Source organism: Rhinatrema bivittatum, chromosome 3, assembly GCF_901001135.1.
Source record: "Rhinatrema bivittatum chromosome 3, aRhiBiv1.1, whole genome shotgun sequence".
NCBI classification, from domain to species: domain Eukaryota; kingdom Metazoa; phylum Chordata; class Amphibia; order Gymnophiona; family Rhinatrematidae; genus Rhinatrema; species Rhinatrema bivittatum.
Window position 1 is genome coordinate 273625151 of NC_042617.1, and position 25783 is coordinate 273650933.

A 25783-nucleotide genomic window follows, 5' to 3' on the forward strand; every position below is an offset into this window, starting at 1 on the left:
CACTGCTGTGTTAAATCACCCCTGAAGCAGAGTCTCAATCGAAAAAAGACGTTTCGGGTGATTTGAGTGACTTATAAGTCTCAGTGCTGCCTGCCTGCCACCTGAGAAAGGGAAGTAATAACTCCTTTTATTTGCAAAAATTTATAAAACCAAAACTAAAAGAAGGAATAATTTTTGGACCCATGATTAAGCATGACCCGCTTAGAACACGCTTATACAAATTTGTGATGTATGTGTGGGTGTTATGATGGTCCATGGCAGCAATACTTCAGCTGTGCCTTGAGTATATAAGAAAATCGCATTTGAACAATTATACTTTGAAGATTCTACTTATTGTTGAATGCTCTATTTTGTTTGGTTTTCCACAAGATCTAACTATTACATAGTTGGGTAGATGCAACTTATTGAAAATGAACATTTTACCTAGATTGCTGTACTTGTTTCAGCACATCCCCTGAAATCTCTCTGCTATAGTCTCCGTTGAACTGCACAGCTTAATGGCTAAATTCATGTGTACTAAATCAATCAGTTGCTACTTCTGCCATAGCTGCTTCAATCCGCTTACATTGGCCAGTTTTAGCGCTACATGAAATCTTCAAAGAGCTTCCTTTGATAGTTACCACACGCGGCAAAAACATCCGCGACACACTGATACATGCAGTGACTAATCGCGCCAGTGGTGAACTGGGAGGTAGCCATAACCCATGTGGACATTGCGCTCATTGTACACAAAGTATCAACGGAGACACATGGATTGATCCAGTGACGGGTTACAAGGTTTTTCGTAAGACTCATACTACTTGTGAATCAGACCAAGTGGTTTACGCCATTGTGTGTCCTTGTCCCAAGACATACATTGGCAGAACCACTAGAAAAATCAGAATTCGTTTAAACGAACATAAGTCGAAATTACACACTGTAACTTTAACAGCACCAATTGTGTCTCATTGTGTGCAGTTAAGTCATGGTTTTTCAGATCTGAAATGGACAATTCTGGATCAAGTTCCATCCCCCCGTCGCGGGGGGGGGGATCGAACCAGATTGTTAAATAAACGAGAAGCTTTTTGGATTTTTACCTTGCAATCACAAGTCCCTGGAGGATTGAATGAATTATTAGATTGGAGTTTCATTGTATAACTTGCAATTACATATAGAGCATTCAACGGGGTCTGTTCCTTTGATTGGCCGTATGATCGCATACGTCATCCGTTCAGAGCTTGCTGGGGATTGGACACGCAGCTATTCCGGCAATCAATTCAAATAAGACACTTCCGTTAGCCCACAGCGTTGTTAGCCTTGGATAGAATCGGATGATTCACGTCATGTACCTAGTAGGCAATGGCTCAACATTGACCGACTAGACATCGCCAGAGGACGAACTTCCCTGATGAAAGGTCCGAGAGTGGACCTGAAACGTGGCCGCGTCGGTGACCCGCACAACCACCAGATAAGTCGGGATGTTGTATGAGCTTTTGTTTAAGCCATCAGAGACTGCCTAGCACGCCGATCTAGGTTGCCTTGAAAGTATTGTTTCATACCCTTCACCGGGATCATTCATAAGGCTGCGAGGAGTGTTCATTTGAAAAAATATTTTAAAAAAAATATCTAGACCTTTGGAGTGATTCACTTCACTATTATAAACAAGTGAAATGATTAATGTTTTAAAGGATACACACAGAAAATTCACTTTTGAAAAAATATTTGCACATTGATTATACACTTTGGTTGGAGGAGGTTCGTTGATGATTAGATTGACAGTTAAATCACCCTGTTGGGGATTTATGATTATTGTATATGAAACGTTCCTCTCCTTCCATAAATATTTTTTCATAACGGTTGAATCACTATACTCTATTTTGAGAATTGAGGAATCCTATTTAAGAGAAGTCATACATGCAATATGAAGGATTTGTTTTGGGCTATTCTAAATTCATTTGGCGACATAAGCAAGCTAGGATTTCATAGAGTTGGCTGTGATTGGCTAAAATGCAGGGTGGAATGGTCCTGACAAACTTCCATATCTAGTATTGGGCTGCTCGGCTTATTTGTCTTAAAACCTTGCTTGCCAGTGGAGCAACTGCAGGCTGGCCATGGGCAGCCTCCCACTTACTGCCTGGCCTGCACCTGATCTTGCCGAGGATTTCAGCCTGCTAGGCCGCACAGCCTGCTCACATGCGTCTGCTGTTGCAAAAGCAGACAGCTGCCGGTGACTTTTTTTTTCGTTTTTACAACAAAGATTTAAAGGCCCATCACACAGGAAAGCACAAAAATAAAAGTAAGGGTACTTCCCTGTCCTGGGCTGGCGTAAGAGCTTCGGGCCCAGCGAAGGAACCAGACCACTGGCTGTCAGTGGTCCCGGAGTCGCAGGCTGAAGCTGGCCAGGGGCATCCAACCCACCGTTCGCCCGGCTCAACCCGAGGGACGACCCTTCTGCAGGAGCCTGTCACCTCGGGGAGCAACCTTCCTTAAAATATCCAGTCCGTCAGGACTGCAGGGTTAGCACCTCTACCATCTGCTGGAGATAGAGAAATACTGAAGGACTGCAGGTGGCAGTCTCGTATGTGTGGCAATGCCCAAAGTTTTGTTCTCTACCTCCATCTGCTGGTAGGGATGAATAAAACCCGCTTGTCTGGACTGATCTGGGAATGTTCAGGAATGATATAGTTTACACATTTCCAAAAGCAGGTCCGCAATTTCATTTCTCAGTTCTTTCAGCACTCTGGGATGGATACTATCTGGTCCAAGTGATTTGCTACTCTCTTTGGTTTGTCAATTTGCCCTAATACATCTTTGAGGTTCACTGAGATTTGTTTCATTTCCTCTGAATATCATTTCTGGCATGGGCATATCTCTTACATCTTCCCCAATGAATACCGAAGCAAAGAATTCATTTAGTCTCTCTGCTATGGCTTTGTCATCCCTAAGTGCTCTTTACCCCTTGATCTACCGGTCCAACCGATTCCCTCATAGGCTTTTTACCTCAAATGTACCTGAAAAGGTTTTTGTGAGTTTTTGCTTCCATAGCAAGCTTCTTTTCAAATTCTCTAACAGTCTATAGTACCTGAAGACTGGAGGGTTGCCAATGTAACACTAATATTTATAAAGGTATTGGGGGTAATCCAGGAAACTACAAACCAGTGAGTCTGACATCTATGCCAGGCAAAATGGTAGAAACCATCATAAAGAACGAAATTGCTGAACATATAGATCTATATATGTGTTGGAACACTCAAGATGTGAATTAATTTTGGGTGGAGGTAATGAAAGAAATCTTATATTATTGGGCAACAATACGTATGACTTCACTTCTTGGTCTGCTTGGAAGATGAGATGGGTCATTAATTTGACAGAATAAATTACTGGTGGCTCATTTTTTTTGTCAGCAAGATTCCCAACTTCCACCTTTACTGGGTCAGACAGAGGATCCATCAAGCCCAGCATCCTGTTTCCAATCCAGGTCATAAGTATGGATTTCGAGTCTACCTGGTTAACTATTTATGGACTTGTCCAAACCTTTTTAAACCCAGCTATGCTAACTGCCTTTACTACATCCTCCAGCAATGAATTCCTTAGCCTAATTGTGTGTTAAGTGAAAAAAATATTTTCTCAGATTTGTTTTAAATGTGCTACTTACTAACTTCATGGAGTGTCCCCTAGTCTGTGGGTTTTTTTTTTAAACTATTTAAAAATTTAGTATATACAGTCAAACACAGGCATGAACATAGAGCACAAGCACAACCCCCTCCTCCCCAAACCTTTACTGTTGCCCATGTTATCAGTCAACTTTGACTGCCTCCTCCCTTGTATATAGTTAATTTTCAGTCTCTTGTATATAGTTTACAAGCAGATAATAATCTATTGTAAAGCCTGCTACTATATCATTTTATATTGTGAACCGTTATTTATATTCATTGTAAAGCTATTTGCTATGTTATGTTACACTGTGAACCGAGGTGATGTTTTGCTACGTGCCCCGGTATATAAAAATTCTTTAAATAAATAAATAAATAAATATGATACTTGAAGCACATAAACATCATGCTAAATCATAAATTTCTCTAATAGTACCAGATTTGATCATACTTAATCTTTTCACCCTTAAACAGAAATCTGAGCAATTCAATATCAGCAATATCCCTAATTGTTATATCCTGCTTCTTTCTCAGATACAGCTACAGACCCTCAGGAGTGAAAGTATTAATACAGACATCAACCTAGAATCTGAGATAAAGTCTCATGAATTTTGGTTGAGAGGTCCTGGTGCTGAGTGTATGGGCAGTATTGTGGGAAGCGCTGACACCCAAGAACCATCTAGTGTGTTTACGCCTGCAGTATTCCCACTAGCTTGTGCAGGGTCCCTCTGATTACGTTCTTCCTGCCTAGTGCCACGCCAGCCATGGCAGAAAGACCAAAATGGCCCATCTAGTCTGTACCACAAGAGGCCAGCTGGTTAGATGGTAGTTGAGGTCCCCAGGTAGGCTAGTGGAATACACTGCAGACTGGGCTGAACATTCAGAAGGCTTTTTCCAGAGTCCTCATTATAATCTTTGGAGCATAAACACTCGCCACCTATGTATTCCTTTCCATTCATTCTAAGGCTGTGAAATGTTCTGGAAGCAGCTGACAGCACCTGCAAGACCTGGCAGGGAAGATTTTAGAAAGGATACAAAATAAGTATGACCTGCATGGCAGCTCCAAAGGAGCCAAACACGGAGAAGGAGACTTTTCCAAGATGTGCATCCTGAAGAGAAAGGAAAGAGTTAATGAGCTTTGCAAAACAGGGAAGAGCAGGTCCACTAGATGACGCCATATCACAAAGCTGAGCACTGAATGGGTCATAGCTTCACATGTACAACCCACGCCCATAGCCAGTTCTAACCTGCAGCGGTATCTTTTAAGTATGCACTACATCCATTAAAACATTTTGAACAGAAAAACACATTGATAAGAAATGCAAATTATAAATAATTACTAATTCTATAAAAAATAAAACCAATAGAAATAAGACGCAGGGAGCTTAGACAAGTCTTTCTACCCCTACAGATTACATTTTACTGAATTTTAAACACTCATGGACTTCACGGCCAGCCAAGCTAGTAATGAACTGCTCACTTGCCTACAGCAGACAATGAAGGGGCAAGAAGGAGAAAGTTACACCCACTCCCCACCCAAGGTGGCTTTCTGCTCTTGGCTGAAAGTTTTCACCTGTATTAAACTTTACTCGTTGCTCTACAAGAGTCTTTTCCCATGCCATCTGATGCAAATGACATTTTAAGATGAAAGTTTGATAATGAACACACCTGAATCCCCTTGGGCATGGCAGCCTCATCAATCAGCAGCTCCAAAACATGGAAACACACAACCAGTACAGCAATACCCTGCCAGAGAGAAATATTACAGTGTTGTCACAAGATCCCTCATTCGCTCAGAGCGGTAATGGGAATAGCAAGAACCTTGCTGAGGGTGAAGGAACAGGCCACCTGGGTGAGAAGCCTATGCTCTAACTAGCTGCTGCCCTTCATTCTGTTAACTTAAGAGCTAAATTACTCACCAGGTGTCTACTTTACTTAAAATGAAATATTGGTTTGCTAATGTGGGCTTTATAAAACTACACCCGTCTCAAAGATCAGGCATTACATATCTCAAAGCTGTAGGTTCAAAATCATTGAGACAAAGATAATAAAGTGTCCCGTCTTTACCACTGAGAGAAACCAGACACCCCTGGCCCAGTCCTCACAAAGCTGACCAAAGAATTTACCGTTAAAGCCAGGAGCAGGGTCATCACCAGCGGGTACCCCAGGTTCCTCTGCCAGGGAGATGCTCGACCCCTCATTTCTGCAAAAACACATCCAGACTAAGCACCTTATTGCTCTCATTTTGCCCATCCACCCTTATTTATAGACATTCGATTTCTATGCTGCTCTGATCTAATATTCCAGAGGAGAAAAAAATGTAAAAAGGCAGAATAAATTCTGTCCAACAGTAAATAGCATACCATTTAAAAAAATGTAAATTGCCCCAGAAAACAAAAAACTGAATTGGGTAAAAAGTCCTTTTCCTGCACTAATCCAGCAACCTGGAGAAATGTTCTAGCCTGAGTAGCTTCAAATCTGTGTTATCTAAATATCCAAAAACTATTTTTAACCATGTCCAAGGAAAAGGTGGTATCTGGATATTTGGGATTTTTACAGGTAGAACACTTGCATCATATCTAGTATATAAATCTCTAATCTAAACACTTACACATGTTTTAGCTTGTGTTTTAATCAACAAACCTGAAGATTAACCCCAATGAAAGTTATTACAGAAAGCAAATCCCTGTGCTTATTGGCCTCTGCCTCTCCTGCCGTATTTAAAACATTTCATTAACCTTTAAATGGCTTTGCAGAATTCTGAAGCCTCACACATTTAGGGGGTTGATATTCAAAAGATTTACCTGGCTAACAGTTTTATCAAGAATTCTTAGTTCAAAATTCAACCCTCTCCTAAGTCTGCGCTAGCAAATTGCTACCCATACACATTTAGCTGGCTAAGAAGGGCTAGCTCGGGCCATTCTCACAGCAGGCTTCTTAGATTTAACTAGGCAGTGCAATAATTTAGCGCTACCGGGCTAAATCTGCATTGATTTAGCTGAGACAGGCTACTGAATATCCAAAAAAAAAAAAAAAAATAACTGGGTCAAGGTCCCCCCATTGTCTTTACCCATCCCCCTTAGGCTTTTAAATATTGAGTTCTTGGTGCAGATTGCCTGAAGTGTAGCATGAAAGATGTAGCTCAGGTTCATGTTCCTCTAGTTCTGGGGGTTTAGGAAACTCTTAATACATGTGGCTGCAGGGCAGAGGAGCCCTAACCAACGGCCTCAGCCTGAGTTCCAGTCATTTCTAGAGCACTAGTAAACAAATGGCAATGTATATATAAATATTCATAGAGCTTATCAGGAATTACACAGCCTGTATGTGGCAAAACGGAGGCCTGCCCAGCATGTTCCCCGCCTCCCCGAATGACCTGGAGCCAATGGTAACTTCAAAAGTCAAGGATGTTCACTTCCGGTCAAGCAAGATAGTCTGGTTTTAGATGTAACCAAAATATGCAAATTGATTCAAATGTATGCAAAATTTCACAAATATTCAATGGCCACTATCCTAAAAATTAGAACTGCTTGCAGTCCTTGAGAGTCCCAGGTAAAATAGCTCTGCCCTAGGTCTTAATTAACCTAGGTTTATATTTATTCAACACTTGTCAACCTAGAACATGGCTGTTGCTCCCCGGAGACTAATTATACACCTTCTGCCATTTGTAGCTGTTCTATGCTGCCTCTAACCCTGTTCTTCACCCACTGTTCCCTCTTCTCACCTTACCCAAGGTTTTTTTATGAGCTCGAATTGCAAGAAGCTGTTTCTTCAGCACTGCCATGTTCAAATTCAGCCAGCAGGATGTTTTGCCTAAGACAGAGAAAAGTTAGTTAATATTTCAACCTCCAGCGACTTATAGCACTAGCTAGATTCTATGCCTGTCCCTTTTCAGGAAGGACCATCATGACAGTCAGATATAACTGCGCTAGTGCAGCACTTCCCAACCCTTTCCTGGAGGCACATCTAGCCAGTCAGATTTTCAGCATTACCACAATGAATGTGCATGAGATAGATCTGCATTACATTGGAGACCCAGGATGTGAAAAACCATCTCATGCATATTCATTGTGGCAATCCTGAAAATCTGATTGAATAGATGTGCCTCCAGGGGAGGGTTGGGAGACACTGAGTTAGAGAACCAAGCCCCAAAGGAACTGAGGAAAGTAAACTGTTGTGGGGATTTTCTAACATACCAGAAATCTTGCGGGAAATGGCAGCCTCCTCAAAAGCTGTACAGCTCAGCTGCTCGTCCAAATCCTCCAACAGCTGCGTGAGGAAAGATCAGAATCAGCCATCTCTGGCAACAACAAAGCGGAGCTCAGTATGCCTGGGTGCTAGAATTCAAACTCAGAACAAGGCTGAAAGCAGACCCTGCCCCCCTCACCTTCTAAACAGCTTTCTTGCTCCCTGATAGACCTTAAAGAACAATGACAGTAATAAACTCCCAGATCACTAAAATTATATTATATGACTATCCCTCCATGAGTGTGCACAAGACATCAAATAAGAACCAGCAATGTGTGAACTATCACTGACACTGTAGGCCATAAACCTTGGTCTCAGATTGCCATATCCTATCCAATCGGCAGTGCTCACCACCTGCCAGTATGGGACAGCACTTTTGCAAGCCCCAGCAAGAAGTGCATCACACGAGTCCTTACCCGAGGTTTCACCAGTAACGTCCCAGTGACTGTGAACATGCGCGACAGGCCCAGTGGGGTGCACACTGTGGACACAAACACACCTCCCTTTAGTTACATGCCATGCAGTTCTCATAAGCCACTAGGTGGCGATAGACTTCCTTTACTATACTGAGGCATCCATAGGGCTGGAGCTCTGAGGACAGGAGGATGAATCTGCCCTAGTAGGTAGGAAGTGGAGATCTTGGGGCGAAAATCATGGCATTCACCCCAAGCCCTGAACGCTGGGTGAGGGCCACTAAGCAGCAAAAGATGGGAAAGGCGGGATCAGCCATACATTGACCTATGCCAAAGAGGCATCACCATAAGCTGTGTGTCTGCTAGGGATGTACAACAACAAAAAAAAAATTTCTTTTCAGGGCGCACTAATTAAAATGACAAAAAGAGTACTTCCCTAGTGCCTGCTTGTGCAGAGAAAGGGATGGCAACATCTTCTCGTGCACTGGCATATATGCAAGCTGAGTCAGAAGGCACGCGCTAGCATGCTGAGGGGATGGTGTCATCCCATGCGGGGCCTCAAGGCTCAGCGTTAGGAATTATTCAGTATGGATGTGCTGTTTCGTTTCAATTAGTGTGCAATGACATTTTTTGGCTACACACCACTATCATTCAGTAGTCAGAGCCCAACAGTTATCTGGTAGGGGAAATGTGCTAGAGGAAAATTAGTTATCTGCTAATTTTCGTTCCTGTAGTATCACGGATCAGTCCAGACCGTGGATTGAGCCTCCTGTCCAGCAGATGGAGACAGACCAAAACTGAAAGGGTATCCTATATCAGGACAGAGCCTACCTTGCATCCCTTCAGTATTTGTCTGTCTGACTGAAGCAGAGGTAAAAAAAAACAAGCTGCCGATTTATATTGTCTTTCCTTTTGACCTTATTTATTTGTTTTAAATGCAGGGGAATGAACTTCCCTATTATTACAGCCGGGGAATTAAATGTCCCGGGGGCCAAGGCAGCTATATAGGGGAGTGACTGGACCACCAGTATCGCCCCAAATACATAGGTCACCGGGAAGGGAGCCTAGACTGAGTAACTCAAGGGGCAAGCCCCCTTAGGGTCCCCAAGAGCGAGGAGACAGCGCTGTCTCCTAAAATAACAGAGCTTCTTCAAACTTTTTTTTTTTTTAAATTTACAAAGAAGAATACTTGCTTGATCTTGTCAGCGAGAGAAAAACCCCACAGGGCAAAGGTAAAGTAATAAGGAAAGGGAACCGCAGGGTGAGCTGTCGCATCTGCTGGAGACAGACAAATACTGAAGGGCTGCAGGGTAGGCTCTGTCCTGACATAGGATACCCTTTCAGTTTTGGTCTGTCTCCATCTGCTGGACAGGAGGCTCATCTCACCGTCTGGACTGATCCGGGTACGTACAGGGAACTGGGGTTTTTGGGGGAGTTCAGGATGAGGATGAGGGGAGGGAAAGCGTGCTGGCTGAGATCTGGAAGAGTGCTCTTTAGGTGGTTTGCATTCAGGGTTGCTGTGTCTTATACGTGTGATGGGGAAAGCAATGGTGACCCCCTTCTCCCCCTCAATATCAGTGGGAGACCCACTCTGGCTGATTTGCTCTGGGTATTAAAGCCTGCTAAGGTAACCTGGAGAAGATGCGCCGGGCCTCAGAATGGCATACTCTCTGGAACACTGCAGCCTTAAGTGATGTTGAAAAGCTTCTTTGAGAGGATGCCCTTTCAAATCATCGGTTTAAGTTAAAAATAAATAAATCAAACCAGAGGTGCATTGACAGCTCAAGATCCGAAATCTTTGAAGATGCTTTTAGGAGGGAATCTGGTAGGACAACCCATTCCCATCTCACTGGTCTGGCCTGCAAGTCCTAGGGAAGCGTTATCACTTACCTCCCCATGTGACTACTAGTACCCGTTTAACTTTATACTGTTTATTCAGCATTCCCTGAAAGTGCTGTAAGTTAAAAGGCGCAGAGCTTCTTTAGGCACACATCTGTTGCTAACCAAGGCCTCTAATAGAAAAATGAATTCTTGCTTGCTAATTTTCGTTCCTCAAATACCACAGATCAGTCCAGACTCCTGTTTTTTGCCTCCCTGCCAGCAGATGGAGACAAATGTTTCACTGACAGTGCCATATAACCTAGTGTGCCACCTGCAGTCCCTCAGGTGGTTTGCTTTCAAGGATGCTGTACCCAAGCCAAGATGAACATCAATAAAATACTAACAACTAACACTCCAAACCCCCGCTCAACGAGCAGGAAGAAGGTGAAGCCTTAAAATTGGAAATCCTTTCCAACCATAACAAAGGAGTAAATGTCACTGAATCACTCGAGAACTCTGCATCACAAAAACAAATTAGAATGAGCAGACTCTTCAGAACAGGTGGGGCTCTGGATTCATCTGTGGTATTCCAGGAATGGAAATTAGCAGGTAATAACCAATTTTCCTTTTCTGTTCATACTCCAGATCAGTCCAGACTCCTGGGATGTACCCAAGCTCTCCTAAATACAGTGGGACCATGAAAGTCCCCCCTCGCAGAACACACTCACAAAAAACCATAGAATCCAGCACATGGACATCTAACCAATGTCTGGTGAAAGTGTGCAACAACTTCCAAGTAGCCACCCAACAAATCTCTTCTGGAGACACTTGAGATTCAGCCCAAGAAGTCACCTGAGAATGAGTCAAGTGAGCCCTCAACCTTTCTGGAAGAGGACAACCCTTACAAATGTAAGCTGAGCCAATAGCTTCCTTCAGCCAGCATGCAATCATCGCCTTGAACGCTTTAACACCCTTTTCTTTGGACCATTCCAAAACACAAAGAGATGATCAGATATCTGGAAACTATTAGTGACCTTAAGATATCTCAACAATGCCCGCCACTCTTCCAGCATTCAAAGTTCTTTTGCGTGAGGTGCGGAAGAATCCAAATTCTGAAAATCCAGAAGCTCCAGAGTTTTGTTTTTTCTTGTATTATTCTCTTTATTGGTTTCAATATGCATAACATGATGGAGGTTTTGCTCTTAGTTGGTATTAAACAATTTGCATTGTATCAGTTGATCCGATTATTGGTTGTACCTGCCATAGTGTGGGACTTGTTCTCTGTTCATGTTTTGTCCCAATAAAAAAATTTTGAAAAAAAAAAAAAAGAACTCAATAATAATCCAACAAAACGAAACCAGAACAATTTTACATATACATTAAGTCCCCCCCCCCCCCCCCCCCCCAGATGCATCAAGTTAGTTTCACATACACTCGCTAATACTGCCAGAGGAGCTACTGCAAGTAGCTTGGAAAGGCAATCAAAACAGATTCAATGCCTAATATCGCAGCAATTTAACAATATCAAGCCAGAAATAGTTATAGGGAGACAGTTTTCCCAAGAAGATAAGGAGCCCAGATTGAATGATATTTCTGCATATTATTCCATTTAACAGCTGAGAGTTTACTCAGTATGCAAACTCTGTCCAGCTGCTAAAGAATTTTACTGGTCGCCGGCATAGATTGGTGTCTCCAGTGGGTAGCAATCTAGATTCTAGTTGTGATCAACATGTTCTGCCCTAGAGACAATCCTGGCTCAAGTTTAAGTAACAAGGCTGTCCTAGCATGTAGTGCAAAATGGATATGCAGTGATAAAAGACTCAGTTCGTTTCCACATCCCTTGAATAATGGGACAATCCCACCAGATATGGATAAATGCCCCAACTTTACCATAGTCCCTCCAGCAGAAGCTACTAATATTAGAGTACATTTTTTTGGAGCCGCTCAGGTGTGTAATACTATCTGTATAACATCTTGTAACAATTTTCTATTAATAAAGTTGAGATAGATACCTTACGAGCACGCAATATAATTTAAACCCACTCCTCTACGGTGTAGGTTGTCAGATAAGTGTTCCCAGAGATCAGAAGTTTATTTTATTGAATATATTGGATTTGGAGGCAGAGCCTTATTTCCTGTCTTTAATTGGACAAATCATTATTTAACTGGTTAAGTGGTGGAGGAAAGCTTTAATCACTCAGGAGGCAGCGCTGTGCTCCTGTACTGAGAAAATATATCTTATGGAAAAACTTAGAGCAATTAGACAAGATGCTCTAGGGAAATTCGAGCGGGTTTGGGCAGCCTGGGAGAATTGGAGGTTAGCCTAAATTTGGTGTATTTTGTATTTTATGTACATTGTTGGTAAATATTGGCATACCTTTTTATTGATATTAACTGCTAAAATTGTATCCTTTGCTGTTTTGGTGATATTTTATGATTTACATTATTGTTATAAGCTGAGTTCTCTGGAAGGTTGAAGATTAAGGGGGTAGGGGAAGACAGGAGGCAGTGGGCTTAGGTACTGGATGATGGAAACATCAGATACAAGTGTTTGACATAGGAGCATATTCATTTGCTGGCATAAACTAGTGTCTTCTGAAAGGATACTCTGTTCTTATATTGTTTATATCTGTATATGTTCTTAAAACACTGCTGAAACTTTTGTATTTGTCAACCAAAGCTAATAAAACAAACAAACAAAAAAACCACGAACCGCTGGTGGTCTGGCCTGATGGCTATATGTAGTTATGCCTCTGTCAAATTGAGAGGGCTAGGAATTCTCCCTTGTGCACTATGACTGAATGCAGGGTCTCCATGTGGAACCAAGGAACCTTGAGGGCCATATTTACTTTTTTTAAATCCAAAATCAGACTGAACATTCCCTCTTGTTTTGGTACCACGAAATAAATGGAATACCTCCCTGTCCTCTGATCTTGTTAAGGAACCGGCACTATTCCCCCAAGACCCTGCAAGCGGTCCATTGTCCCCTGGACAGCCACATGCTTGGCGTGGAGAGCGGAAGGGGAGATGATGTACACCTATCGTATTGGCCAAGCAAAATTCTAACGTATAGCCATCTTTTATCACACTTAGGACCCACTAAGTCTGTCGTAATTCTGATCTACTCCTTGTAAAAAAATGGGACATATCTCCCCTTACATATGCCTTGTACATAAGAACAAATCGGCAGAAAAAGCATTAGGATCATCAAAATCCTCCTCCAGAGGGTCTTTTTCCAAACTACAGCCACCCCACTCCACTTTGAGCCCGGAAACTGCAGGAGATAATGGGGGTGCAGAATCCCCTGCTTCCCCAGCCATTCCTGATACTGCAGTGGCCAAAATGGCCGCCGTTCCCACATTTGCCCCTGATGCTTGTGGCAGCTGCTTGGCTCGCTGCCCCCAAGATGCATCGAGTGGACAAGCTGACTGTGATAGCTGCGACCGCACTTACTATATGGCATCTGGAGTCGCTGCAGTCACCTCAGTGCTGCCCCCCCCCGCCCCAGTGAGAACGAGGTGAATAGTTCTGCGCCTGGAGTCACCGGAGATTGAGACCGCCATGAGTTAAGCATGTCCCTGGAAAGCTTTGCCGTTTCTAAAAATTATTTTTTTTTTTTAAACTTTAATGTCCCAACATGCAGGAAAATATACTTCCCTGTATATAGCTGGGCTCGCAAAGCAGCAATCAAATCTCCTGAAGGATAAGGGAACTGGACCACCAGCTGTACACCTCCAAGGATTACAGGATCAAGTTGCTCTTAAGGGTCACCAACCCTCTCTCTGCTCGTCCACCTATAACCAGGAAGGATGGTCCCACCAGCATCTAACAACCCCCTGGGAGTAAAAAATACAGATAAACTATCTTCTTCCTTTTTCTAATACTCCAGACTGCAGGTTTTACACAACTACCATCTACGGAAGGCAGAGAAATACAAGTCAATACCGAGGGACTGTAGGTGGCACACTAGGTTATATGGCAGTGTCAGTGAAACTTTTATTCTGTCTCCATCTGCTGGCAGGGAAGCAAAACTCAGGAGTCTGAACTGATCCGGGATATGAACAGGAACTAAATTCTTGCTGGCAAGCAAAGCTGCTGTAGAAAGGTCACAGTGCAGCAAGCCGATCTCAAACTGTTCCCATCTACGCCCTCCAACACCAAAGTACTTACACAGAAGCAGCAGTACCCCAAAAAGGGAGATGCAGGAATATAGATAAGGAAGATAATATTCCCAGAGATCTGAAACAAGGTAAATACAAACAGATCACAACACTGAAAGAGTTTATACCACAGTGACTGTACTCACACACAATTCAAACTCATACCACAACGGTAGATCTCTACAAACCCTTAACCCCATCAATAGGAAGATTTCACCGTGACCATAGAAGCATGAGGGCAGGCAGAAAAAGGCCATATAGCCAATCTAGTCCGCCCATCCATCCAATTTATCTAGCCCTTACAATTCCCATCACTCCCTCAGAGATCCCCTATATTTTTCCCATGCTTTCTTGAATACAAGATACCGCTTTTGCCTCCATCACCTCCCACTGGGAGGCCCTTCCATTCATCCACTACCCCCTTCGTAAATATATATTTCCTAAGATTATTCTTTAGTCTATCCACTTTCACCCTCGCTCCTTGACCCTATGTTCTAAAACCTTCCTTCCTTTGAAAGAGGCTAGCCTCCTGTGCATGGAAACCTTTGAGATATTTACGTCTCTCCCCTATCTCCTCTTTCCTCTAGGGCAGTGGTTCTCAACAGGGGTGTTGGGATACATTAGTGTGTTGTGAAGTCCCGGGAGGTATGTCACAGAGCCAGCAGAGGACTGATCTTTCCTCATCAGCCTGGGTGGGAATTGGCTGACTTCTCTTTTATTGGATTTGGCAGGAAGCTGGTCTTGTTTCCTTCTCTTCCTATCCAGTGGGAGGTTGTTCCTTCCTCCTTCACCCAGATCAAAGCACAATATCACCAAGCCCTGTTCATATGGGCCTGGCAGGACACCAACTTTATCTTCCTCTGTCTGGCAGTGAGGCAAGCTGATGCTCTCTTCACACCATGGGGCCTGGATGTGAAAGCAGGAGCATAAGGGAGAAAGGTGAGAGATCTGTAGATCTGCTGCTGCCTCATCTTCCTCTCCTCAATGCTTCTTGCTCTCATCTGCTGCTGATAAAGAGGGAGGGAGACTCTGGACTGGACAAGTTTTCTGCTTGCTGGGAGCCAGGTGGTTGGAAATATACTGGGCAGGAAGGCATGGGAAAATAGAGAGTCAGGTGTGGGGGAAAGGAAATTGGAATACTAGATATGGAGAGGCAGATGAGGGAGAGTTTGGGGGCTGTTAGGCAGGGAAGAGAGATTGAAGTGGAGAGATGGAGGTGTGGAGCAGCTGAGCAGGAAGGAGTAGGAAAGAGGTGATCAGATGCATTCTGGGTAGGGAAGAGCAGAAAGTTGAACAGGGGAGAGAGGGAGCATGGGGAAGAGAATGTAGGGGGGAGGTGTCAAATGTTGGATGATTGAGTAGTTGGGAGAAGTAAGGTGTGATGGGGACATGGAGGGGAGTGACTGGGTACAAGGGCCATACCATGTCAGTTTTGAGAATATGCATTTCTTCTCTCTTTGAGCTTTGCTTAGTGGAGGAGGAAATATATTTGTTACTAGTCTCCAGTTTTGCACTGCATGCAGAAGGTGGTCTTGGGGTTTCCAATCCAGGTTTTGTTTCCACATTTGTAATTTGTGGTCTTTTATTCTATATTTGGTGAAGGCAGGTCCGTCTGTGTGCATGTGAGTGAGATGAGGTACTTTACTAGATTTGTATCAGCCTTATTTGTTGTATTTTCTCAATATTATTTCACACTGGTGGAGAACTGCTGCCTTTTCATGGGTAGGGCTATTGCTGTTTCATTTCTTGGAGTTAGTGCTGCTGAGGTATGGCAAGTTTGATAGACATGTACAGAGTGGGGTTTGTTTGTATTATTTTACAAGGACGGTGTTTGTAATGCTGTTAAGATGACACCAGAATCAGAATATCTTTTTTGTATGGTGAGTTGTACAGGGAAATGTCTTAGTTCTGCTCTGCATCCATTATTAGAAAGCAGGGGACTCCTGTGGATGCAGAGCATATGCTTATATTTAGTCCCATGATGGTCATGTGTTCAACGTGTCACGCATGTGACATCATCTCTCAGGTGTGTCCTGATAGAATAAAGGTTGAGAACCACTGGGCTAGAGTATACATGTTCAGATTTTTAAGTCTATCCCCATATGCTTTAGAACAAGGACCACTGATCATTTTAATAGCCACCCGCTGAATGATTCCATCTTGTTTATATCCTTTCGAAGGTGTGGTCTCCAGAATTGTACATAGTATTCCAAGTGAGTTCTCACCAGGGTCAGTATCACCTCCCTTTTTCTGCTGACCATTCTCCTCTCCCTATGCAGCCAAGTATCTTTCTGGCTTTTTGCCATCACTTAAGCCGCCTGTCTGGTCACCTTAAGGTCAGATACCCCAGATCTTGCTCTCCTTTGGTGCTTAGATTTTCGCCTCCAACATTGTACCTTTCCCTTGGGTTTTTGCAGCCCAAATGCATTACTCCTTTCCCCTCATTCTAATGTCCCACTCCCTCCTTTGTTAGAAGGGTCTCAACTTATAGTCAGAGTCTCCCTCCCCTTCACTCTGAGACCAGCTACCCAGATACGTACCATACAGGGATTCTCTGCTGGCCGCATTATCGTCCACAATCGCTGATGCCACCCACATAATTCCCAACAGGAGCAGAGTCAGCAGCGAGAGCACTACAAAGGTCTCGTACACGCGGGCCATGATCCCCTGCAGGGTAACCAGAAAGATGTCACTGCAAGATCTCAAGAGATTATGGAAACCTCAAGTCACATATGGAAAAAAATCATCTTTACCTTCTTAGATCCTGCAAATCCTTCAGCCTCAGTAAAGAAATAAGCAAAGGGCATGAGGAAGATGAGGGAGAGGTTGGAGAAGAGAAATATCAAATTCCATAGTCCTACGGAGAAAAAGAGAACAGAGTGAGGGCGGTACAGAAGGCCCCCACCTCATACCCTGTCAGAGAATATCAGCACAGTAAGCCAATCATGGAAAGGAAGGTTTTTCCATCTGTAAATCAAGTAAGTCCCTCCATGCAGAGAGCTCTGTAGTTGTCTGAAGAGAAAAGAGCTCACCATGGATGAGAGAGCCGTTCAGCCACTGGATGTAGTAGTTCTGGGGCAGGGAGAGCAGCACCTCATTGCTGATGATGGAGAAAGGAAGGAGGAGAACAGCTCCCACAGACACGGCCAGAGTGAAGGTGCACATCCAGAGCCTGCAACACATCCAAAGTACAACCCCAGTGAGACACCAAGCCAAAGCACACCAGAACAAGTACTGTCTGGCTCACATCCTAGAAGAAAACACCCGAGACCAAATGCTCTTGTATCAGGATAAGATGAGCGCAGTTAGTACAGATTTTGTGGTTCTGTTCCTCCCTGCAAGTTTGGTAGGAAACCAGAATGGGAGAGAACTGATGGCAAAGCATAAAAGATTGGCTAATTACTACATGCAATTTTCTGAACTGTCACTAGATGGAGCCAGAAAAGGAAAAAAAATAAACCCTAAGACTCCCAAAACTCCTAACTATTTCAAAAAACAAGGAATTTACAACCACCAATTCTCTCTTAAACAGCCAGCTATTCATTTTTCAGCCTCTCACGCCACCAAAATAGTTGTACATGGGAAGACTTTTTATATGTCCATACCTTATATGATCATTAGGCACCAAACATACACACTTGTATTAACCGTATAAAACAGTCTTGATATCGCAGAAAACTTTTATGCAGTGTGGAGAATTACACTCCCCTCTAAATGAAGCAGCAAGCAAGCTCTTCCTTGGTGGTTCATTATTTAGAGAGAAGTATATGTTTTCATGCTTCAGGGAGAAAAAAAACCTTTTGGAGGAAGAGCTTGCTGCTTCATTTAGAGGGAAGTATAATTCTCCACACTGCATAAAAGTTTTCTGCGATATGAAGACTATTTTATAGTGTTACTTAAGTGGGGGGTGGCAGAGAAAGATGTGACCTGTGAGAGGAAGTGGAGCCAGGACTGGGTGTGAACTACCGCCCCCCCCCCTAAAATAAAATACATATCCGAACACAGTTCTCTCGCTTTTTCTCCTCCTTTCCCCTTCCCCCCGCCCCATGGCTCTCCGTTTCCAGCCCTCACCAGTGCCTCAGCTCCCAGCTCTCCTTTGCCCACCAGAACGGATTTACACCACTGGGCTCAGCTCCAGGTCCCTCAGGTTTTGGGGGAGGGGGGGGGGGAGAAGTCCATTCTAGGTCATTCCACCAAAAATTAAGCCCAGGTAAAAAAAGACAAAAAGGAGGTGAATTAGCACAAGTTTGAAACTTGTGAACAGTAGTGTAGTAGCCAGAGTTGATGCCTTGGCGATTGGCATCACAGCTCACAAGTTTCAAACTTGTGGCAAATCGACCCCTTTTTGTGCCTGTTACTTGTGCTGCAGTGTCTGCTTCAGGGTCACCCCCTCCTCACCTGTTCTGCAGGGGAGGGGGTGGGGGCTGAATTAGTGAGCAGAATGGTTACCCCCCCCCCCCCCCCCGCAGGCTGCCTGGAACAGAACACCCCTGGATGCTCTGTTTCACATCTGAAAATAACATGGTGTAACTCCTAGGCCATTCCCCCACAATTTAAGCCCTGATACCTAACGATTATATGAGGTATGGACAACATTTTTGGTGGCGTGAGAGGCTGTAAATATGAAGGCACCATTTTCACTTGTTTACTAGCTGACCATTTAAATGAGATGTATTTAGATTCAGTATTTTTCAGTTACAGCAAGTTTTTTTGGGGGAGGGGGGGGTCAGAGTTTGGGGTTTTTTTTGTTTTTCTGAATAGATTCTTACTTTGATCCACCTTCCTATTTCATTATAACAAACGTTTTTGATTTTGTATTTGGTTGCTAGATGGAGCCAACCAATTCCCCCTGAAGTCTACTAGCCCGAGTCTCTAGAGACGTCCTACTGAGTGAGAGAGTTGGAGGCTCTGCTGGGCTAAGCAGCTTATCACCATGGTTCTAGCCTTGTTTCACTCCCAGAGGAACGTAAAATGCAGGCCCAGTGACGCACAGGATGTCAGCGTTTCATCTGCTGCCCTTGTTTTCAGGCAGGGGGGTGAGGCGCTCTAGGAAAGGGAGGTGAAAAGGGAAGGAAATGACAACAAAACAGGCTCAACCGGCTCAGGCAGTTGCACCACCTTTTACATCCAGCTTTAAATTTCTGTCCAAGATGATGAATAAGGACCTTAGCCGACAGGAAACTAAACATTAGAACATGTGTCCCTGCCCCCACAGGCGATTATAAAAAGCAGCTTCAGCCATTACCAGCAAAAGGTCTGAGGATTGAACACCGTCTGTCTTGATATCGGTATGTGAAATCTCCCGCACCACACACTGCTGAGGCTGAAAGGCTCAGAGGAAGGGCCCAGTGGGATGAAGGAAGTTCATTTCTTTCTTATTTTTCCCCTAATTCTCGTAGCTACCTTTTGTTTGGGTACCAGTTGAACAGGAAAAGGTGCTCAAAAAGCTGAAGTGTTTTCTTCAGCTCTAGGACCAGAACCTTTTCCCCTTAAACTATTAATGCCTGGACGAAACCTTTTGGGTGCAAATGGGTGCTAGAATGTAAGAAAACTCTACTCCTAACCATCTAAAATTGCATTTTACCCTTTAATAGGTTTAAATATTGCATCTTTTGCTCTGTACATTTACCTTTTAGCCTTAAATTTCAAACCACTGTAAATCCATTTCAATCTGCCTTCCACTACCTATATTCCACAGAATTCAAATTCTCCAGCAGCCTCTCCATGGCTCAAGTCCAGGGGTCATTACTCAATCCTCATCCACCCTGACGTATCCCTTGCTTCTGACACTGTTGATCACCATCTACTCCCTTGACATTGACCTCACATGTATTTTAGGATCCTGTTTTATCTTGGTCCTCCTGCCTCTTTCAGCACATCTTGAGGGATCTTTCACCACTCTCCCAGTCTGTGAACCTCTGAGCTCTGTCTTGCCCCACCTTCTCTGATCTCTCTTCCCACATCATTCAGCATCTTCTATATATGCTAATGCCCCCCCCAAACTACCTCTGCACAGAACATTCACCCAGAATCCAGACCCAAATCTTTACCTGTTTATCTAAAATTACTGTCTGGATGCCCTACCATCATCTTAAACTTAGCATGGCCAAGACAAATTCTCATTGTTCCTCCTAAATCCATTTCCAGCTCTCTTTCTATGGATAACGTCACCCTATTATAGGAAAATTGGTTCTTACCTGCTAATTTTCATTTCTGTAGTACCATGGATCAGTCCAGATTCCTCTGTTTTGCCTCCCCACCAGCAATGGAGACAGAGAAGTTTTGATGGGCTCTGCCCTAGGTGCCACCCACAGTCTGTCAGTATTTCCATATATCAAAGCAGAACTCTTAAACAGTAGCATCAAACCACTAAACCCCCACCCCAACCAGGGGAGAGAATTCTCGCCTCTTAAAGAATCCTGCTCACAAACCTCAAAAGGAACAGGACAGGCGAAAACTACTGAACAAGTAAGAAAATACTCTGCCTAGCAATATACATCAGAATGAGCGGACTCTCAACCCGGGCGGGACTCTGGACTGATCCATGGTACTACAGGAACGAAAATTAGCAGGTAGGAACCAATTTTCCTTTCCCTGTACGTGCCAGGATCAGTCCAGACTCCTGGGAATTACCAGAGCTCCCCTAACCTAGGTGGGACTCCGAGAGGGCTGCTCGAATCACACCAGCGCCGAAACCCCCAGAATCTAGGGCCTGGACATCCAAACAATGTCTGGCAAAGGTGTGCAAGGATTTCCAAGTAGCTTGGCATTCCGCCCATGAAGCTGCTTGCGAATGAGTAGAATGTACTCGTATACCAACTGGACTCTGACGGCTCTGTAATAAGTACGCTGAGCTCATACCCTCTTAACCAGCGAGCGATCACTGCTCTAGATGCTTTATGGCCCTTCTTAGAGCCAGAGTACAAACAGATGTCCAACACATGAAAAGAATTAGTCTCCAAACAACGCAACAGAACGCGACGCACATCCAGCTTTCTCAATTCTCTGGACTTGGTCTGAAAGATCTAAATCTGGAAAAGATGGGAGCTCCATAGACTGATTGAGATGAAACGAGACGACCTTAGGAAGAAAGGAGGGAACCGTCCGCAACGAGACCTCCGAATCCATAATTCTCAAAAAGGGCTCCCTATGCCTGAAGCTCCGACATCCGGCGAGCCGATGAAATAGCCAAAAGGAAAATCGCCTTCAGGGTAAGGTCTTTCAAAGTTGCCCTCTTCAGGGGCTCAAACGGCTCCAAACATAAGGCTCTGAGAACAGGTTAAGGTTCCAAGAACAAGGACCGGTGGGCGCAAATGTTTCCCCCCCCGGAGAAAGCGTGCCACGTCCGGATGAGCCGCTAACGGTAGTCCTTGAAAAACCCCCAAAACAACCTAGGGCCAACACCTGGACCCTTAAGGAATTGCTTGATAAGCCCTTAGACAAGCCGGCCTGCAAAAATGACAAGATATCCGGCACCAAAGCTCGAAAGGGTCTCACTGCATGTTCAACACACCAAGACTCAAAAACTCTCCACACTAGCATAAGCGAGAGAAGTAGAGGGCTTCTGTGACCGTAAAAGGGTAGAGAACATAGCGACCAAGTATCCTTTTCCCTTTAGACGTTACCTCTCAAAAACCATGCCACGAGACAAAAGCGATCCGCCTCGTCCATACATACAGGTCCCTGGTGTAGAAGATTGGGAAGGTCCCGGAACCTCAGAGGACCCTCCACTACCAAGTTGACCAGGTCCAGGAACAAAGGACGCTTTGGCCACTCTGGGGCTACCAGGATTACCTCAGATGCATGAATCTCTATTCATTGCAGCATTTTGCCTATGAGAGGCCACAGCGGAAACACGTACAGGAGTATGTCTCTTGGCCAGGCGAGAACCAGAGCATCTACCCTTTCGGCTCCTGGCTCTCTGCTTCGATTGAAGAAACACGGAGCTTTGGTGTTGGACATTTGCCATCAGATCCATCCGTGGAGTGGACCACTTGTTGCAAATGATCTTGAATGCCTCGGAGAGAGCTCCCACTCCCTTGGATCTAGCTCGTGGCAACTGAGGAAATCGGCCTGAACATTGTCGCCTCCGGCAATGTGGGAGGCCGTGATCCTGGCTAGGTGCTGTTCTGCCCAACAAATCAACAGCTGCGCCTCTCCCGCAACTGGCTGACTTTTGGTTCTGCCTTGGCGATTGATGTAAGCAACCACAATTGCGTTGTCTGAGAGAACTCGGACAGATTTCCCCTGCAGGAGAGGGAGGAAAGCCTGTAATGCTAAGCGGACCGCTCTGGTTTCCAAGCGATTGATCGACTACCGAGCTTCTTCCGCCGACCACTGTCCCTGTACCGACTTCTCTTGACACACCGCTCCCCAACCGGATAGACTGACATCCATAGTAACCACCGTCCATTCGGGAACCTCCAGGGGAACCCTGCAACTCAAATTGGACGTGAGGAGCCACCAGTCCAGGTTGAGCCGAGCAGTCTGTGAGAGGAAGCTGAAGGTGAAAGTGTTCAGATACCGGATTCCAATGGGAGAGTAATGCTAATTGCAGAGGTCTCATATGCGCAAAGGCCCATGGGACTAACTCCAGAGTGGACGCCATTGACCTCAGAACACAAATAATCTAAAACTTTGGGTGGTTGCTTGGATAATAAATCCCGGACTTGCCCCTATAGTTTCACAATTCGCTCATCCGTCAAAAAGACTCCCCTGACTCATGTTGAAGAGGGCTCCAAGAAACTCCAACGTCTAGGAAGGGACCAGAAGACTCTTGGCGGGATTGACCACCCACCCGAGAGATCGCAACAGCTGAAGTACTCGTTGCACCACCGACCAGCAAAGAGATTCCGATTTTGCTCGAATCAGCCAATCGTCCAGATAAGGATGTACATACAACCCTTGCCCTCTGGAGCTGTGCTACCACCACAATCATAACTTTGGTAAAGGTCCTGGGTGCCGTGGTCAGTCCGAATGGAAGGTCCCGAAATTGGAAATGCTTTCCCATGATGGAGAAGCACAGAAACTTCTGGTGGTCGGCAGGTATGCTTCTGTGATATCGAGCAAAGCAAGATATTCTCCCCTGTGAACTAATGCAATGACCGATCTGAGGTCTCCATGCAAAAATGGGGAACTCGAAGGCACATGTTGACCCTTTTGAGATTGAGGGTGGGCCGAAAAGTGCCTTCTTTCTTTGGCACCCTAAAGTAAATGGAGCAGTGCCCCCAGCGGCACTCCACGGAGGGAACCGGACAAATTGCGTCTAGATCCAGGAGCCGCTGTAGGGTGTCCTGTACCGCTTTTCTGCATACGAGCATGGGGAGACAAGAAACCGGTCGTGAGGGGCGCCGTACAAAATCTAATACGTAACCTTGTCTTATGATGCTGAGGACCCACTGGTCGGAGGTTTGGCCCATTCCTCGTAAAACAGGGACAATCTGCCCCCCCCTCCCCCGCCGGGACAGAGGAAGGGTCCAGCCTGGCATCATTGGGAAGATTTGGGTCCTCCTGGAGGCTGAGAAGCCCCTGCTCTTCCGAAGCATCGTCCCCGAAAGGACTGCGACCAGGATTGCTGTCTGCTGGAATTCTGGCGACAGGAGGACCCCGATGACCTTGAGGATCGAAATCTTCTATTTCCTCTCAAACGCGATCTAGGAGGAAAGGAACTCCGCAGCTTAGGCTTATCCTCCGGAAGCTTATGGACTTTTTCTCCCAAAGATTGAATCATATCCTCCAGGTCCTTTCTGAAGAGGAGTTTGCTCTTAAACGTCAGAGATCCCAGCTGAGCCTTAGATGATACATCCGCTGCCCAGTTCCTAAGCCACAGCAATCTTCGAGCATAGACCTTGGATACCATAGACCTAGCCAAGGTTTGTAAAAGATCGTAAAGTGCATCCGCACTATAAGCCACCGCCGCCTCCAGGCGGCTGGCTTGGATAGCTCTCCTCTTCCGAGAGCGTGGAGCAACCTTACAACATTTGGACCCAGCGGAGCCATGCCCGCAAGGAAAAACTACTGCACATAACAGCCCAAACTCCCAGCGCTGAAACCTCACAAATTGAGGCCCAAGTCTGATGTATCCCACTCCCTGAATAGCAAATATGTTACTGAGAGCTGAAAAGGAAAAGATTTTGAAGGACCCCGGAGGCAGACCATAACAGGATCAATGGATCCCATGCGGGAATCCTCTGAAGTGGCCTTGATCCCCAGCTCCTCCACAATAGCGGGAATCAAAGGACCAAGCTCGTCCTTCTTAAAGAGCCTCACCACTTTAGGATCATCGCCCTCCACCTGAGGGCCAGCAGACGATAGATCTGAACCCCCTCCCTTACAATCTAGTCAAGCCACAACAAATAAGAGTTTGCGGCAAACAAAGGAAAAGATTCAAAGTCTCAAAGGTGAGTTAATATGAGGGGGTCTGAAGTCAGAAACCATTTTATCTAACTGGACAAGGTTGTAAGAATGTTACAGACTCAAAAAGCAACCTATAAAAGCTAGAACCTACAAGCATGACCAATGTTTCATCTTATTCTGCCAGCCCTCAGCTCAAAACCTTGGGAGTTGTCAGATTCCTCTGCAACAAATCAGAACACTGCTAAAATGTTTCTCTCTATACCATCAAAAGCCACTCCTTCCTTTCTGGACACATTACCAAATCTCCACTCTCTCATCCTCTCCAATGTAGACTACAACCAGCTTTTCACAGGCCTCACTGAGCCATCTACCCCCACCAGAATATTCAAACTTCAGCTGTGGAAGCTCCTGAAGTCAGGTTTGTCTTGACTAGATTGTAAATTGAACAGCACAGACCGTCTTACATGCGTCTGTTCAGTACTGTGTACACCTAGCGGCACTCTCCAAATGAACAGACTGTCTTTTCATCCTGCAATGAGTGATGGCTTGGATTGCCTGCATCAAAAGGTGAATTAAGGTCGGTTCTCCCATTGTCTCAAATGAATCTGCTGGAAGGGGAGGGGAAAGGCAATGTCTACTGAACAACCCTTGGAAAGGAGTCTGAGTCTGAAACCAGAGAAATAAAAGAACAAAGTAGCCCCCTTTCCCTCCCACACTATGGCTTTAGCACCTGGAAAACAAGGAGACAGAGGGAGCAAAGGGAAACAGTAGCCCTCAGACCTGCACTCAACATTGTGTGAATTTACTGGAAAACAAAAAGTTACAAGGGAGTGCATCATTACAAGCAAGCAACTTCTTTTGGAAAATATTCCAAGCAACTGAGGGGGAGATGACCTGACGTCTGCAGTCCTCCATCTGTGTTGCAGGGATAAAATAGTGCTAGTCCACTTGAATACACGGAAATAAAAGTTAAATAAAATCAAATTATATAAGGGAATACCATTTTATTGGATGAACTTAATACTTCAAGGCTAGTTTTCAAGAGAACTCATCCTTCCTGGGTGATATTCCAGACCTCCAGAATGGACTATAAGGACAGCTGGCCTTTTCCTCTGCATCTTAGCACGTTAAAAAAGTTGTGTTTCCTGTTCTACTT

General features: G+C 44.7%; 1 protein-coding gene across 2 annotated transcripts in view; it reads right to left on the bottom strand.

Moving 5' to 3' along the window:
• LMBR1L (limb development membrane protein 1 like) overlaps positions 1–25783 on the bottom strand; it is a 69280-nt gene that overhangs the window by 22155 nt on the left and 21342 nt on the right. Inside the window, exons 4-13 of one of the 2 annotated variants that reach the window (XM_029594664.1) lie at positions 17304–17443; positions 17025–17128; positions 16812–16938; positions 14282–14350; positions 8294–8358; positions 7826–7898; positions 7359–7442; positions 5759–5835; positions 5301–5378; positions 4668–4741 (exon numbers count right to left, since the gene is read on the bottom strand). In XM_029594664.1, the coding sequence (XP_029450524.1) occupies positions 4668–4741; positions 5301–5378; positions 5759–5835; positions 7359–7442; positions 7826–7898; positions 8294–8358; positions 14282–14350; positions 16812–16938; positions 17025–17128; positions 17304–17443 (891 nt within the window). Of the gene's footprint in view, positions 1–4667; positions 4742–5300; positions 5379–5758; positions 5836–7358; positions 7443–7825; positions 7899–8293; positions 8359–14281; positions 14351–16811; positions 16939–17024; positions 17129–17303; positions 17444–25783 lie in introns of those variants that run through there. The other variant, XM_029594665.1, reaches the window with a different exon arrangement.